This window comes from Taudactylus pleione, unplaced genomic scaffold (genome assembly GCF_031769625.1).
Source record: "Taudactylus pleione unplaced genomic scaffold, aTauple2 ptg000170l, whole genome shotgun sequence".
Classification (NCBI taxonomy): Eukaryota; Metazoa; Chordata; class Amphibia; order Anura; family Myobatrachidae; genus Taudactylus; species Taudactylus pleione.
The window spans coordinates 11,236,884-11,255,307 of NW_028284572.1; the positions used below are offsets into that span (position 1 = coordinate 11,236,884).

General features: G+C 45.5%; 1 protein-coding gene across 1 annotated transcript in view; it reads right to left on the minus strand.

Annotated features, from left to right (window-relative positions):
• Positions 1 to 17,131, minus strand: part of MND1 (meiotic nuclear divisions 1) — a 92,996-nt gene extending 75,865 nt beyond the window's left edge. Inside the window, exons 1-2 of the mRNA XM_088475376.1 lie at positions 16,855 to 17,131; positions 6,865 to 6,930 (exon numbers count right to left, since the gene is read on the minus strand). Of these exons, the coding sequence (XP_088331502.1) occupies positions 6,865 to 6,930; positions 16,855 to 16,857 (69 nt within the window). The 5' untranslated portion in view covers positions 16,858 to 17,131. The remainder of the gene's footprint in view (positions 1 to 6,864; positions 6,931 to 16,854) is intronic.
• Positions 17,132 to 18,424: the final 1,293 nt, after the last annotated feature.

Below are 18,424 nucleotides of genomic sequence, written 5' to 3' on the forward strand. Positions count from 1 at the left end.
GGCTGTCCGAATTGGTTGTTTGCACCAGGAAATGCTGCAATTTTTTGTACTGCCCGAATCCTCCTACGAGCTAGTATTAGGATTGCTCTGGTTGAAAAGACACAATCCTGTCTTCGACTGGGATAAGATGCAAATCCTATCCTGGGGTTCACATCGTTTTCAAAATTGTTTGACCAAGGTCATTCCTGTATGTAACCAAGCAACAGTTACTACTGCAGCGGAGAAGGCCCTTTGCCCTGGGTCTACAAGACACCCCTCTCAACCTTGTTTGCCTGAGGTCTATCAAGATTTTGCTGACGTATTCTGTGAACAAGCAGCGGATAAACTTCCTCCGCATCGACCTTGGGATTGTGCAATCGATTTACTTCTGGGGAAAAGTCCTCCACGTGGTCGTGTTTGCCCCTTGTCTGTTCCAGAGACCGCTGCAATGGAAGAAGACATAAAGGAAAACATTGCTAAAGGGTTTATCCGGCCATCTTCATCTCCTGCAGGGGCAGGTTTCTTTTTTGTAGGGAAAAAAGATGGAGGGCTCCGTCCTTGCACAGATTATCGAGTCTTAAACCAAATCACCATAAAAAAACGGTACCCCTTACCTTTAATCTCCGAACAGTTTGACAAAGTCTGAGGGGCTCGAGTCTTCACCAAGCTAGATCTACGTGGCGCTTATGACTTGATTCAAATTAAAGCTGGAGACAAATGGAAGACCGTGTTTAATACCAGAGACGGGCACTTCGAGTAGGGCACTTCGGGCCCTTTGGTCTTTGCAATGCACAAGCTATATTTCAAGGTTATGTCAATGAGATCTTCCGGGATATTCTTTATAAATTTGTTGTGATTTATCTCGATGATATTTTAATTTTTTCCAGAGATTTACAGAGTCATCATCATCATGTACGGGAGGTATTGTCCCGCCTTCGTGATCATCACCTTTTTGGAAAGCTTTCCAAATATATTTTTGATCAAACGTCAGTACCTTTTTTGGGACATATAATTTCCGGGAAAAGTCTTCAGATGGACCCTGACAAATTAAAAGCAATTTCTGACTGGCCTCTGCCTACTTCATTAAAGGCCACCCAGCGGTGGCCTGTTTCAGCAGTACAAGCCTTTCAAAAATTAAAAACTACTTTCTCCAGAGCCCCAATCCTCTGCCAGCCTCAAATAGACAAACCATTCACTGTAGAGGTATTATATAATATGCAACCAAGAACTTTTAGCTATGCGTTTAGCCTTGGAGGAATGGTGGTATCTTCTTGAAGGGGATACATTTTCAGTCACGATTATTACAGACCATAAGAGTCTGATCTATCTTCAAACTGCACATCGGCTGAACGCCAGACAGGCTTGATGGTCATTTTCTTTTTCTAGGTTTAATTTAAAGCTTCAGTTTCGTCCAGGTGTGTTGAACAAAAAAGCCGACGCGTTATCAAGCTCTTTTATGGCCAAGTTGAATGAGGAGGAGGAGTACTCTCAAGTTTGCCCCATTCTCGACCCAAATGTTTTTGCTCCCACTCAAGTAGTGTCTCTACCATCTGGGAAAATTTTTGTGCCCTCTAATTTATGTAAAAAATTATTGGTTTGGGCTCATGCATCTTTGTTTGCTGGTCACACCGGAATCACCAAGACCTATCAATTTCTACTTCGATCCTAATGGTGGCCTACCATGAAGAAGGATGTCACAGAATTTATCCTATCTTGTGTTAAATGCGCCCAACATAAGACACCTCGTAGGAAGATGATTGGTCCTCTAAGCCCCTTACCAATTCCAACTGCTCCATTGACCCACATTTCAATGGATTTCATTTCTGAACTACCTCGGTGCAAGGAGCATAACACGGTATGGGTAGTCGTGGATCGCTTTTCTAAAATGGCACACTTTATTCCACTGGTTGGTCTTCCTTCAGCTCCTCAATTGCCAAAAATCTTTGAGATATTTTCAGATTGCACGGTCTTCCAAAGGAAAGTCTCTGACCGAGGTGTTCAATTTATAGCCAAATTCTGGAGAGCCCTGTGCAATACATGTGGAATTAAACTGAAGTTTTCCTCGGCCTACCAACCACAGACGAATGGTCAAACTGAAAGGGTTAATCAAGAGCTGGAGACCGTCATTAGGCTCTTTATGTCATCCGCCCAGGATGATTGGGTGGACCTCCTACCGTGGGTAGAGTTTTCTCACAATTATAAGTACCATTCTTCCTCTAAATCCACTCCTTTTTTTACGGTCTTTGGAAGACACCCTCGAGTTCCAGATTTCCAGAAACTCCCACCTATGGATGTTCCAGCAGTAAACAAAGATATCCAATTTTTTTCAGTTTTGTGGAGTAAGATTCATAAATCATTAAAACAATCCTCTAAATATTACAAGAAATGTATGGACAGGAGACGATTGGCAGTTCCACTGCTGAGAGTTGGGGACAGGGTTTGGTTATCCTCCAAGAATATTCGGTTAAGAGTACAGTCTATGAAACTCGCCCCATGCTTTATTGGGTCATATCGCGTTCTCAAGGTGATCAATCCGGTAGCTTATAAATTGGAACTTCCTCCTCAAACGAAGATTTCAAATACTTTTCACGTTTCCCTCTTACGACCTCTGGTGCTTAACCGTTTTCAGAATTGTTCTTCCAAGTTACCTCAAGTAAAAATGTTACAAGGTACTGAATTTGAGGTGGAAAGGATTCTAGATTCCCGGCACAGATTTAACACCCTTCAATATCTCATTGATTGGAAGGGCTCCGGCCCCGAGGAAAGGGCCTGGATCAAAGCCTCTGATGTACACGCTCCGCGATTGATTCAGAACTTTCATAGGAGATTTCCAGATAATCCTGATGGGTGTTCGGTGCCCACCCTGAAAGGGGGGGGTACTGTCAGGGCTCAGCCGGGGATCAGCTTTCACTTACCATCCCGCCGGCTTCCCCTGACATCCGGGGCGGTCGGGCAGCTGGCGCGGCGGCAGGGGAGAAGCTGAGCATTCTCCCCGCATGCAGTGGCTTCCGGGTGGGCTGGTGTCTGGCATCGCAACTCCGGACATGGGCGCCGCCATGACAGTCGGCCCATTTGACAGTATTTCCATCCCAGGATAGGTGAGTGATCAGCTGACGCTGTGAATCTATCAAAGGGTTCCCCTGGGTATATAACAGCCCCATTGGTTACAGGAAGTTGCCTGAACAACGGTTGTCTCCTAGTGTGCTGTAGTTGAGTTCCCGGTCCAGGTTCCTATCCATCGTTACTGCAGCAGTGTATACCATCTTTACCTGTGTGCCTCCCGTCTCTGGTGAATATCCGTGCAGCAGTGTATACCATCTTTACCTGTGTGCCTCCCGTCTCTGGTGAATATCCGTGCAGCAGTGTCTACCATCTCTACCTGTGTGCCTCCCGTCTCTGGTGAATATCGATGCAGCAGTGTATACCATCTCTATCTGTGTGCCTTTCGTCTCTGGTGATTCCTAGTGTAACCGTGAGTCCATCTCCACTTGAATATCTTCTTTGCTAGTGATCTACGTGTCAAGGGGTTATTACACCGCACTGTAGGTTAGTGTTAGTGCCTACCCAGGCATATTCTCTCGGGACCACGGGTGTTGTGTCTCTATTCCCATGGGGCTTGGGTGCCTGGCCAAAGGACTGTGACCTGCTCTCGGGGTGCAGCGAAGCCCAAATCCCGCTTGGAGGGGTCACTGGCGAACACCATCCCTTGGGTTAGATTCCGCACCTTTGCCCAGGTCTCGCCAACACTCAATACCTGTGGATGAGAACATATATCCAGGCCCCTCGTCTCCGCTTCCTCCCGCAACCTAGGCCCACCACGTCCCACATTCCAGCCTCAGACGTGACACCCCGCCAGAACGACCGCGCCACAGAGCCCTCACGGGTAAGGACCGCAAATCTCCATACCGCAAAACCCTGGTCGTGACATAATATAAGTATCAAAGAATGTTCAAAAATGTAACAAAAGCACACAATTGCTCAGAAAATAACTGCCTCTCATAAAAAGACCAGTACAAATAAAGTGGGAGACTTTATCCACATAAAAAATTGTGAAATATTAAGCAACTAAATACAGGCTATAAACACTAGCACTATTAAGCTGCCACAAAGACTGAATAATTAGTACTGAAAATATATAATAGAGACAAAAGACTGACTCAGTGAATCGTCGATTTACGGTAATCTATTTTTAAGATACACTATTTCTAAACTTTGAACACTTCTTCATGCTGTATCTTAATTTTAATAAAAATTGTTGCTTATTGCCTAATAAATGGAGTGTGGATATAATATCCTTTTACTTTAGAAACAATTAAAAGGTATGTTTTAGAATAAGTTCTTATGAGCAATATACATTAGCGAAGCCAGGCTAGAAGGAACTCTCGGAGTGCACCTTTGAGTCTCCTTCTTTTTCTATCTTTGTACTCTAGTATGAGAATGGTAACACCATTATTCTCATAATATAAAACAATAGAAAATAGGTTAAAGTGACCATACAAATAAATGATTCCCTGGGGGGATGACTGAGGAACCAGAGAGCCCCTAAACACTGTTCTTACAAATAAAACGGCCCAGAGCAGGACTTCCAGAATTTTAGACATTAAGGCATAGAACAGCCTAAGATCAGTTTACGAGGACAGAGACAGCAGAAACAAATGGAGATCATTGATGTCCATGGAGTACAGGACAGACCATGCACGCAGGCTCTTTATGCAGACTGATTGCAGAGCAGGGACAGGGGAAATCAGAACATGTTCTACTTTCCCACAGTCCTGCTATGACATCTGTTTCTATAAAACCCCCATCTGCACAGCCAATCTGTAACTAAATAAAGACCAATGATCTCTGTGCAAGTATCCATCTCTCCTCTGTTCTGGATAAAGGAAAATGAAAACTGCATGTGTACATAGCCATTATAGTCACAGAAAATACATTTGGTGTCCTTTGGGCCTGATTCAGAGCCGGACGCTATTTGCGGTCGTTCGTTCTGAAAAAAGGGGTGGCTATTCAAATGAACCGTTCGCTCTTTGCGGTCTGTTCACGCCTCTATGTCTGAACGAGCGAACAAAACCTGCGGTCGTTTTTTGGGAAACTACGCTCCCTGGCCGCTCGCATCCTACGTCATGTCCGCTATTTATTAGATTAATCGAGTACATCGACCAGCATATGAACTGCTCGCTATTCTTGTGGTTGGTTTTTCGTACCGCAATCTTGCGAGCAGTTCTGACTATAAAATAACCCAGTGACGTGGTCAATGACGCTGCTGTATTAATTATGCACACCCATAAAACGCCCATTTTGACCTTTAAGCACGCCTGCGTTCGGATCTCCACTCCCCGTTTTCAAGCACCTTCCCGTTACCACCCACATACGCCTCCTCCTGTCACTCAAAATAGCAGGCATTCGCTATTTAGTGAACAAAAGATTTTCGGCCGCACTGACAGGTTCGCGCATGCGTATTACGATCTGTACGCATGCGCAGTTGGGCAAACATCGCTCGGAACGAACGAGCGGCCGCTTACGAGCGGCTCCGAATCAGGCCCTTTGTACAACTCATAGATGTACAATATTTGCCATGGTCTAAATATCATGTGGTCCGACTGGCAACCCAAGAGCCACATCCAGAGCAGGCCACTGCATAAATCCACTGCAATCAGTCATTTCAACACTGAAACGGCTATTTCTACAGAAAAAAGCACAGCAAATTCAATAAGCCCCAATTGTGTGAAATTGCGCTATACACCTAAGCCAGGTATACACGAAGCGATCCATTGCACGATATATCGTTCAGACGCAAATCAGGACAATATATCATGCGGATCACATAGTGTGTACTCACGATCGCGCAGGCCTGCGGGTCGTTCATCGCATCATCCCTTCTGCTGTGCTGCACAGCAGATAGAACAATGTAATGAACGACGCCATGCTGCTAAATGCAGCATGGAATTACACATCGCTCCATCCTCCACTCCATCGCAACGTCCCGTCACTGAGTGTACACATCGTGTTTTTACCCAGCATTAATCTGGAGACTACTCTAACTTCACTAGAGCAAGCTATGTTGACAGCAGTTGCTGTATGACCAATCTGAAGCCAAACAGTTTCAATGAGAAACTACTGCAGCATCAGTGAAATCAGCGGCAATATAAAACCAATACATTTAGGGTTTATTATGTCCTTTAGACAGGGGTGTGCCTATGAACTGGGAAATTGTAATGGTGCACATTATATCCTTTAGACAGGGGTGTGCCTATGAACTGGGAAATTGTAATGGTGCATATCTATTATACAAACTGCTATAAATAAGTGAATAGATGTACTGTATACACTTTAAAAGATAGATATTGTAATGTGTAAATCTTTTTAATACTATTAACTATTAATACCATTAGTTTTGCTGCTCCACTAAGACAGCTGCCTAAAAATCTTCCCTGTGATAGACACACCTATGCCTTTACCATTCAGACCAAAGGCAGGTACAATTTCTATAACACTAGCAAACATGATTTTTATGCTTTTCGTGTAGTTCTCGGTTACTGTTTGATTACTAATGATTCAGTGCTAGAGAACTTGCAGTATTTCTGAGAATTTGTTTTATAACAACAAAAATATGTTTCTCAGAAACAGTAAAGGCTCACTCCACCCAAAATAACCTTTTATCTAATATTCCCTCCACCCAATAACTAGCAAAACCATTCTAGGGCTCCGAAAATCAGGAGAATCTGATGTGAGGGTTTCATGGTTTCCACTATGTGCCCCTATGGTTCTGCAAGTTTGGATGAGGGAATGTTAGCCAAAATGTACATTTTGGATGGAGCCGATTCTTAACAACTAACTCTGCTACTAAAACTAAAGTATTAAAAATATACCCAAAAAAAAACTTACAGTTTCAAAAAATATCTCCATCATCTTCGTCCTTTTCTCCTCAACACTAAGACCTCTCTTTTTAGACTGAAAGAAAAAAAAAATATTATCCTTTTGCATTTTTATTTGCGGTGTGTGTACTCCGAAACGTGTTAGGAGTACTTTAACCTGTCAAACTGAAAATAAAAAAGCATGTTAGTCATTTACAAACATAACAGGTACCTTGTAGAATACCAGTACCAATATCTCCCTTTACAAGTGGTAACGTGGAACTGGTGTGAAGGAGTCTTCCAGAGCCTCTGTACAAAAAGTGGTACTGTAACTGGTATTAACGGTAGAACAAGCTAGAAAATGAAGTGTAACATACTTCAACGTGTGGCATTATGACATCAGACATTGCAGTACAGCTTTGTGGCTTCTATTTCAGTGGTTCTCAAACTCCGTCCTCAAGATATCATAACAGTCCAGATTTTAAAGTTATCTATACTTGTGCACCGGTGGTATGAACAACCAGAGTAAGGGGCTACGTCAGACAGTCTGCTGCCTTTTCTGGGCGGGGAGTGTCGGCGACAGCCTCCATTTCTCAAAATGAAGGGTGCCGCCGCCGTTGGGGGGAGAGGGAGATCTCCGTCGGCTGATGGAGATTTCCTGGCCTCTTTTGAGCAACTGCGATTGCCGTTTTGAGTGAACCCATGGTCACTCAGACGGCAGAGGATCACGCAGATGTTCCGATGCAGCGTCCATTGACGCAGCCCAAAACAGTAATGCACGCAGGAGGCTACCATGGTAGCAGCTGCGATAGCAATAGCGTCGGTGCTTGAATCACCCCGAGGTACTAATTAAATTGTCTGTTCTTAAGCATGAATATCTTTAAAACCTGGATTGTTAAGGTACCTTGCGAACCACTGGTCTACTTCATGAGCAAGACAATTATCAGGAATGGCAAACCATCTCATTCGTCAGGAATATTTATTTGTATTTAAATTAAACTTGTAAGATAAGGATTTCTTTTGGTAACATATGGGAATAAATATATTTCAATTGTTACATAGGGAAACATAGGCAAAATAACAAAAAAAAAAAATACACTGCAACTGCATTTTTAGCTTTTACCAACTGCGGGCCCATTAGTTTACCTAAGTTTGTAGACAGCAAATTATCCCGAGTTTAGCAATAAACGTGTTATTTTACATTTGAAATAGTGATAGGGATGCAAATGCAAGTATGGATTTTGTTTTTCATGTTATTTTAAATTCATTTACATGCTGTGGAGACCTGGATTGGCTGATAGGTCTACAAATTTTGACTGCACTAAAGTCATGTAAACTGGGTCTAACAGAGCTACTTCTGTATTTCCAGTTTACATGGTTCCAAAAAAGCTAGCAGGCAGGAGAGACCTGAAAGAAGTCACCCTGCACTGCCCTCTGCTGGGGTAAATCCTTGTGAGATTACTAATGAGAAAGGAGTACATAACACAATAATTTTATTTATATAGAAAAATAAGCAAATTATAAACAAATATAGTACAGAGGTCTGGGCACTTGGTATAATGGCATACAGTGATGCATTAATGAAATGATTGACTATACTATTAAGTTTGCATCTTATTTTAAAATATGTATAGAGGGAGTGCAAGGACACAAAGAGTATGAGCCACCAAGTTAAAATGTTTGAAAATGATGTAGAGAGAACTACAGCCGTGGCCAAAAGTTTTGGGAATGACAAGTATTGGTTTTCACAAAGTTTGCTGCTTCAGTGTTTTTAGACCTTTTTGTTAGATGTTACTATGGTATACTGAAGTAAAATTACAAGCATTTCATAATTGTCAGAGGCTATTGACGATTTAAGTTTATGCAAAGAGTCGATATTTGCAGTGCTGACCCTTCTTTTTCAAGACCTCTGCAATTCACTCTGGCTGCTGTCAATCAACTTCTAGGCCACATAATGACTGATGGCTGCCCATTCTTGCCTAATCAATTCTTGGAGTTTGTCAGAATTGTGGGTATTTGTTTGTCCACCCGCCTCTTAAGGAATTACCACAAATTCTCAATGGGATTAAGGTCTGGGAAGTTTCCTGGCCATGGACCCAAAATGTAGATGTTTTGTTCCCTGAGCCACTTCTTAGTTATCACTTTTGCCTTATGGCAAGGTGCTTCGTCATGCTGGAAAAGGCATCGTTCGTCACCAAACTGTTCTTGGATGGTTGGAAAAAGTTGCTCTTCGAGGATGTTTTGGTACCATTCTATATTCATAGCAGTGTTCTTAGGCAAAATTGTGAGTGATCCCACTCCCTTGGCTGAGAAGCAAGCACAAAAACATGAATGGCCTCAGGATGCTTTACTGTTGGCATAGTCATGCAAATCCATCTGGCCTTGTTAGCTGACCATCCCCTTCTCTTGGAATCCATATAGGACAAAGAGGGAGTCCAATTTCCGGATGGGAGCAGTACGGTCCATGTGGATCTTTAGAGCACGGACCACATCCAAAGAGGCCTCACCTGCCGACAGTTCTGGTGAATTAAAGGCCAGAACCACAATTTCCTCATTCAGGTGGATGTGAGAAAACACCTTGGGAAGGAAGCCTGGGCGTGTTCGAAAAACAGCCCTGTCCTGATGAAAATCAAAGGGGGAGCGACATGAAAGCACCCCTAAATCCGATACCCTACGGGCAGATGCTATAGCCAGAAAAAACAGAGTCTTCGCAGTGAGCCATTTGACATCCACTGATTCCAGGGGTTCGAATGGTGGTTCCTGAAGTGCATGGAGCACCACTGACAAATCCCATGGAGCCACAGGATGGACAAAGGGAGGTTGTATTCGTAGAACATCCTGCATGAAGGTGTGAACATCCGGTATAGGAGCATTTCTGCATTTAAACCAGAGAGACAAAGCAGAGACCTGCATTTTCAGAAATGCTAGGCGGAGGCCTAGATACAATCCAGCTTGAAGAAAGGCAAGAATTCTAGAAACCTTAAATACCTGAGGGTCATAGTTTCTTGAAGCACACCATTGGAAATATGTATGCCATATTCTGTGGTAAAACCTGGCTGAGGCTGGTTTACGTGCTTTTAGCATGGTCTGGCCCACAGAGCTGGAAATCCTTAGCCGTTAGGATGGATGTCTCAAGAGCCAAGCCGTTAAAAACAGATGGGCTAGGTCCATGTAGACATGGATCCTGAGACAACTGGTCTACTTGTAGAGGAAGCTGAAGAGGAATGTCTATGGAAAGCCTTTGAAATCGGAGTACCAGTGACGTCTGCGACAGGCCAGAGCTATTAACATGACTGTGCCTCCCTCCTGTCTGAACTTTCGAAGCACTCGAGAAAGCAGAGATATTGGAGGGAAGAGATATGCTAAATGGAAGTTCCATTTTACCGACAATGCGTGTCAGGTCTTTTGTTCTGACTCCATAAAGTGGAAGTTTGTTGTTGTGTCTGGAGGCCATGAGATCCACCTCCGGAAGACCCCATTTGTCCACTAGAAGCTGAAAGAATTCTGGATGTAGAGACCATTCTCCTGCATGCACGGAGGAAATCCGCCTGCCAATTGAGAATCCCTGGGATGAACACTGCAGAGATGGCTGGGAGACTGCGGGAAATTGCTGTCATTGCTGACTGACTTCGAGTGCCCCCTTGGTGATTGAGGTAGGCCACAGCCGTGGCGTTGTCGGACTGTTCTTGTACTGGCCTGTTTTTCAGAATATTCTGAGCCAAAGTGAGAGCTCTGTAGATGGCTCGAAGTTCCAGGATGTTGATTGGCAACACTGTCTCGACTGGGGACCATCGGCCCTGGAAGGAGTGCTGGTCGGTTACCTGCCCTACTCTGGACGCTTGCGTCTGTTGGTGAGGAGAGCCCAGTCCTGGACCCAAAAGGGACAACCCTAGTTCAAATGGGAAGTCTGTAGCCACCAGGCTAGGGACAGGCGAACCTCTGGGGGTAGGGTCATCATCTGGGATTTGAGCAGATGGGGTAGCCCGTTCCACCTGGAGAGGATCAGGTGGTGGAGGGGCCTGGAGTGAAACTGGACAAACTCCAGCATGTCGAAGGTGGACACCATTGATCCCAAGGCCTGCGTTGCAGAGTGAATCGACACTCTGCGATTGTGAAGCAGCCTGTGTAGTCTGTGCTGTAGTGCTGAAATCTTGTCTGACATTAGGAAGATTCTCTGAACTCGAGAGTCCAGTAGGGCTCCCAAATGTACCATCCTTTGAGAGGGTGTCATGGAAGACTTTTTTCAGTTGATCAGCCAACCGTGCATTTGTAAAAAGGCAGTGGTTACCTGCAGATGGCTGTAAAGAGTCTCTGAGGAGCTTGCTAACAGCAAGAGATTGTCCAAGTACGGGAGCAGTCTGATCCCTTGACGACGAAGAGACAGCCATAACTGCCATGATCTTGGTAAAGACTTGAGGGTCCATTGAGAGGCCAAACGGCAGAGCCTGGAATTGGTAATGTGGCTGCAGTATAGCAAACCGAAGATATTGTTGATGAACAGGTGCTATAGGTACATCTAGGTAAGCATCCTGAATATCTAGGGATACCATAAAATCGCCAGGCTACATAGCTAGGATAATAGAATGAAGGGTTTCCATACGAAAAAAACAAAACAAAAAGGGACGCCCTGATTCAGAGCGAGGCACGCAAATAGCGCCCGCCTCTGAATCAGGCCCTAAGCCCGCAGAGCAGGACTTACAAGATACAAGAGTAGGAGGAGCAGCATCAGGCTGCTTGATATTCTCTCCTCTACACAATATCATACAGTGCAATGAATACTTTGCAGTATGTGTAATATGGCATAATGTAGTGTGCAACTGCGCTATATATGGCACAGTGTAGTGTGCAACTGCGCTGTATAGAATGTGATAGTTCTCACACTTAAATAGCAGATGTGAGGCACAATGAACCCCTAATACCTTAGTATGTCAGGGTATAGTAGAAAAAAGGGACAGGTATAAACTGACAGTATAGACAATAGAGATTAGCGCTAGCACAAGTCACATACAAACACAGAAAAAAAAAAACATTACATGTCTGCAATGGGCACTAACTACACAGACCACAGTGGCTGGTAGGATATAACATCATATAACCTGGCCCGTGGGAGAGGTATACAGGGAGACTGGACCCAGCGTTTCCTGGAGACCTGCTTTAAAAAAAATGGCTGCCTCGCATCTCTGAGGGGGCGGAGGGTGAGGGAGGAGCAGCTCAGGGAACACAAAGACCACAGTGGAAAGGCGTCCTGAGCTGAGGAAGAGCGCCTTATCCCCTGGCTAACGTCAACCACCGGGTCAACTGGCCTTTATACTATGCCTTTGCGCCAGTATTGTTATGTCCCGGTGGTCTAGTGTAGTGGGCGAGCCAGTGTCCACATCAGCGCCTTCGGTCTGTCTCCTGAGACACGCGTCTTAGAGAGTCCAAGCGAATCAGGTTCTGCCTTACCTGTCCCCTGGATTCCGTGCTGCAGTCTCGGGAGCCTGCCAGCTAGTCCCCCTCGGAGCCCCGCCGGGAGTACCTAGCAAAGGATTGATGTCACGGCGCCGCAGAGGGGTGATGGGGCATCAGCACAGACGTCCAGGGGAAAAGTCTGGTGCTGCTCGCCCATTTGGTAAAAATAAAAAGTAAATGAAATCATAAAATTAAAGCTTGTGCCGCTTAATGCAGCCCTGTTATAATGATGGTCCAGCTCCTGCCGAACACCAATGAAACTGAAGTGCCCTCAGGCTGTGGGCGGGGTATAGGGGGAGGGACCGAAGCATCCTGGGATTTAAAAGCATTGCTGTTGGTGTCCGGTCCTCCAGGTCCCACTTACACCCTGTGGAGCCCTATGGACCCTGAAGAAATAACTTTTAACTGAGCGGTCCAGATTTTGTAAACAAAATACAAGAAAAGGACTGTTTAGAACTACAGGAACATCAGACAAACAGGGAGTGGGGAGAACAGAGTGGGGAGGGGGGCACAGAACAGGCGTTATATTTCAATGTAGGTGATTAAGGATTCATTTATAAGCAAGCCTGTTACAGTGGTAGTGATAAGGCCTGGGTGTGGATAGGATATGTTGGTGTTCTCTAAAGTGTCAGGCAACCCATACTTTATTTATGAGGTCTGGAATGTCATGAAGGTGTTAGGTAACCTTGTCCATGCAATGTGACAGATGTGGCTTTAAACCAACAAGAGGGGATGTGGTTCTATCTGTTAACAGTGGGACACAATCACTGAATTGTCAACTGTTAATACAAGAAAAACAAGTTTCACTGACTGTGTAGACATATTTTGAGTGGGCAAGGAGAGGGGGAAAATCCATGGGTCTTTAAGGATCCAAACATCCATCATGGAGGAAGTCCGAAAAGGAACATATATTAAGGCCGGTCCACCAAACATGAAGGAAAGTGACCCTGTGGCCAAAATGCTGCCAACAAGTTGGGTCTGCAGTGGCATACATATTATTAAACTTGTCAATACCATATCCAAATATTCCAAAATACGGAATTTATTTTGACTTGACTGAGATTATGAAACCTTTGATTTTTGATGGTTCAATGTACAAAACTTTGTCTATGGCACATATGCTGGCCACAGTGATCGGGTACCCACCGGGGCGCCTCCGTGCGCATCTGCAGGCAGCCGTGTCCTCAATAGAAGCAGCAGCTGCGTGGCTGCTGCTGTGTCCCGATCACTGTGGCCAGCAGTGATCTGGCAGCCTACATTACCATTCTCCCGGCGCGGCTGCCCTGCTCTGCCTTCAGTGGCAGCCCCACCCCCCCCTCCCCTTTGGCACGGCTGTCTGACTCCCCTAGAAGCAGCAGCCGCGACTGCTAATCTGTCCCTGGTCCAGGAACCCGGCAGCATCCCCACCTCCTCCTTCTGGCGTGGCTGCACTGCGCTGTCCGCCGGCACCCCATCCCTCTCCCCTGCCAGAGTGGCTGCCTTTGAATCTTCTCTGTCACCGGCCCACATAGCCGGCTGCACCCCCTCCTCTCCTTGCGCGGTTGCCCTGCTGACTACTGTGCTGTGGCTGGGTACTCTGTCCCCAGACCCTCCTTCCGCCTTCCGTTTCTGTCAGGCCTGTGACCTGATCACTGCTGGACACAGTGATCAGGCAGTGTAGTGAACAGTATATGGAAAATCACGTGTGTATATATATATATATATATATATATATATACTTACTGTTTGTGTGGGCTTGAGAAAGGGGGTTACACTCCGAAATGTTGACTTATACACAATATATTGTTATACTTAGTCAAGTCTCCGTGTGCCGTTCTTATGATGGATATAGGCTGTGATCTGAGCACCGGAGTAGATTGTCTCAAAAAGTAATGTGTGTGTGTATATATATATATTTATATATACCCAGACAGGTCAAGTCTCTCATATCCGAAATGTTTCAGACCAAGAACATTTCAGATATGACTTTTTTGGGGGGGTAATTATAATACCTGGGGGTTTTGGCAGGGTGCGTAGGCGGAGGGTCTGGCGTTGTCCAAGTGGGGGCTGGCTTGCATTGCGGGGGGTCCTGCGGCCTCCATGACGGTGGTGTGGGGGTCCAGCAGCGTCCGTAGCAAAGTGCTGGACGGTCCGGTGTAGTCTGCAGACATTACTTCTAGAATCGAGCCCCAGAATGCCATGTGAACGTCAATCTGGGACGCATGCGCCCATAGTAAAAGTTTGAGAAGGGGAACTAGCACCCCTGTGCTGATCTCTGCAAGTGGAGAAATCAGCAGCAGCAGGGGGGGGGACTGAAGTTCGGTCCCCCTGCTTCACATTCCACTGCGCTCTGCTAAGGGGAGGGGGTGGGGCTACGTCACGGGGTGGAGGGGGGGTATCTTTTGGCCCTGGGGGAGGGAAGTGTTATGCAGACTATTATAATATGTTTGGCTGGGGGGGTGGTTATCTTAAAAACATATAATTTACACTTGTGGCGCCCTATAAATAAATATAATAATATAATGGATGATCCGTTCAGGCACAAATGCTGCGGCCGCACAGGTTTCTGCTTGCACACTCCTGAGGTGGCGAGCAGAAAGTGGCGAAAAGTCCTGGATTTGGGCACCCAAACTGCTGTTTGTGCGCGCTGACTATAGACAGTTTGCTCCTCTTCGGTCTCATGTCTGATGGCAGATTATGGATGTAGTTTTGAAGATGTACTTTCTGCAAAAACACTGAAGTATGTAGGGGTGGGAGAAGCTGTGGGACAGTTGGTGTGCTAGGAGACTGGTATTAAAATGGAAAGGTAATGGATGTGGGCACAGGAAACTGGAGACAGGGGCACTGATAGTCTACAAAGGGGCATGTAGAGCATATGGTATATAAAAGGGTATGTAAAGTAGACTGATGGCCTATAAAGGGGCATGTGGGACAGCCTATAAGGTGCATGGGATTTGACAAAATGGTTGCAATCTTACTGCAGTTTTAGTCAAGCCTCCTGTCCAGGAATCAGGAAAAAGTAAAAAGGTAGTAAACCTACATGTATGGCAAATATGTGCGCACCGAGCATCGTGACTTCTCATTTATTTGTATCCAAATACTTGTTAAGTGCCACTCCCAGTTGAACTTATTGTCCCTGTTATAGACTCTACATTAACTCCACTCCTTCCAATCAGAATTTGGGGTGAAATGTATTAAACCTTCTAAACAGTAGAGAATTGGACAGGTTTAGATGTTGCTCATAGCCAGGGGTGTCGAGAGGGTGGGAGGAGCGGGTACTACTTAAGCAGGCCATTTGGAGGGGCCTGGCGGAGGCCCGGGGCACCTAAAATAAACCTCCTCTCTGCCCACTACTGCTGCACCCATGTCTGAATAACAGCGCAGTGACGCATTGGGCAGTGTAAGAGAGGAGAATGCTGCTGAGCAGAAGCAGTCTCCTCTCTTTAAATGATCAATGTGCTGTATTGGGCAGAGAAGAATTGTTACAGGTGGGCCACTGGACCACCCCTTCCCCCATGGAGCCGCCCCTGTGCAGAGTGCGCAGCGCCACACATACTATTTTGTTACAGGTCTTTGGGAAGGGTGCATGGCCACACCTCCGGGATTTAGCCATACACCACCTTGCCATAGTACCAGTGCCTAGGGATGGCCATCAGAGGTATGTCCATCGATGGTTACCATCCATGGCACACAAACCATCTATGGTGAAACTTTGATGGTTTGCACCCCTCGATGGCGACAGCTGCAGTGGGAAACGGCGGGCCGATCAAAAACAGGGTGGGGCTTAACCGACGCCAGGGGGCAGGGCTAAGCTCCATCCTGTCCAGAGAAAAAAAAATATCAGCTGCCACTCATCCATCGATGGCAGAGAATTGGGTCTCTGCCATCGATGGTAACAGTATTCAACATAGTCCATAAACCATCAATGAATGCCCATAGCAACCACCTTCTAAGCAGAAATTAAGTGCATTATATAAGATAGGTAGAGGCTGCCAGGTAGCTATGGGCAACTTCATTCTTCAGAAGATTTGATACATCTCCCCCATATTATGCACTAAACCAGTGGTTCTCAAACTCAGTCCTCAGGACCCCACACAGGTCATGTTTTGCAGGTCACCCAGCAGCTGCACAGATGTAGTCATTTCTCACTGACACATTTTAAAAGATTCACAGGTGGAGCTAATTATTTCACTTGTGATTCTGTGAGGAGACCTGGAAAACATGCACCGAGTTTGAGAACCTGTGCACTAAACAATCCAACATGAGATCTCTGCCAGTCACTTGTGGGATGAGCCAGTAAGCTGGAGCACATATCCAACACCTATGGGGAACAAATAGGATGGACATGAGCCAGCAGCAGCACCTCCTTGATTTATGAAGCACCAACATTAGGAGAAAGCTGTGACCTGTACAAGACACAGGACTTTTATATGCGGGAAAGGTGATAGGCGAGACAGACTCAATACACTTTAATAGGGCAGAATAATCCGTTATTCAATCACTATGGGCAGCGTAATCACCCGGCATTTTTTATTAAATAATTGATCAGTCTTCACTGATGCATGATTATACAGCGAGATACGGCACTCACCATGCTGCCGGGGGTCCCTGTACTGCTGCTGACGTATAGTACACCCTGATTACCGCTAATCGGATGTAATATGTTACAGCGGAGCCCCGGCACAGAGGTCGCCTGCTGTATATAAGTAAAAGTAGCGTCGATGTCGCTGCCGGAGCCCACTGTACGGATCGCGGGAAAGTTAAGTCAGCCTGTAGACTACACCGAGTACTGTAAACCGTGCGATATGATTGGCCGACAGTGGAGTGCCTCCTGTCACCATTGGCTACATTTATCAGCACCTTTAAGTTATAAACACAGGAGCAGAGCATGCATTGTCCCGTGCTGCAGCTGCCATTTTGTCGGAGTCCAGTTGTTACTGGTAATAGGTATGCTGTGTTTGTTATACTGGACCTGGAGCGACTCGTTACCCGTTTACGCTTTGTCGAAGTTGCCTAAATTATGATATTATCAATGGCTACAGGGCCGTTATATCTAAATTTGAGGCATAAAAAATAAGTTTTAAAGAAACAACACATCCAAATATACAATAGAGTTGTTACCCTCCTCATTTATAAGGACAGTCCGGTTTCAAAAGCACTAGTCCTTCGTGTCCTGGGAATGTTTTGTCACTAGTTATTCAGTATTGGCTAACTATCCTGTACGGTTCATTATACAATCATTGCACAGATCTTGCTATTCCTGACCTGTTGCTCAGAGATTATGGGGCCTATTTATTAATTATCAGGTTTTAGACCAGGGGTGGGGAACCTTTTTTCTGCGAGGGCCATTTTGATATATATATATATATATATATATATATATATATATATATAACATTATTTGTGGGCCCAATGCAGGCCACGCCCCCTCCATGTGATGTCACACGGGGAAGGGGGCCACAATCGCCAGTGATTACAGCAATGCCTGGAGCACCCTGAGGATGTTACAGGGATCTGTAGGGCAGCAGTGTGACCATCTGAAGCATCCTAAGGACACTCCAGGCGGCACTGCTGTGTAGATCCTGGCTGCAGGCTGCCATTATAGGCACCCTGCTATCCAGATGAGGCTAGCAGAAAAAAAGTCCCAAGGGCCAGACCTAATGATTCCAGTGGCCTTATACGGCCCCCATGCCTGAGGTTCCCATCCCTGTTTTAGACCCTATAATTATAATTTCTTATCACCACTATTCACGGCAATAAGAAATTCTTTACAGCCTGGCTCTATTAAAAATGACACCCTGGGACAGGGGTTCCAAAAAGAGACCGCTTCTGCCCTGTGTAAAGTGATTGCATCAGAGATCACTTTACTTCATTGCTGCGCCCCACGCATGCACGAGTGGTAAAATCTGCGATATGTAGCCCATAGGCTACAATGGCTAACACCAAGAAGCATTCCGGAGCTTGGTAGCACTCACATTATATCAGCCCCCATAGAAACCTATGGTGGCTGCTATAGCGAATGGGAAAAGGGGACTGCAGCATATATCTCCGGTATCTGCTGCAGAACCCCTGTTATACATCAGAGGATACATAGATTTTACGGGTATTTCCCATAAAATTGGTTAAATAAATATGCCCCTATAAGAGTATATGTACCTACA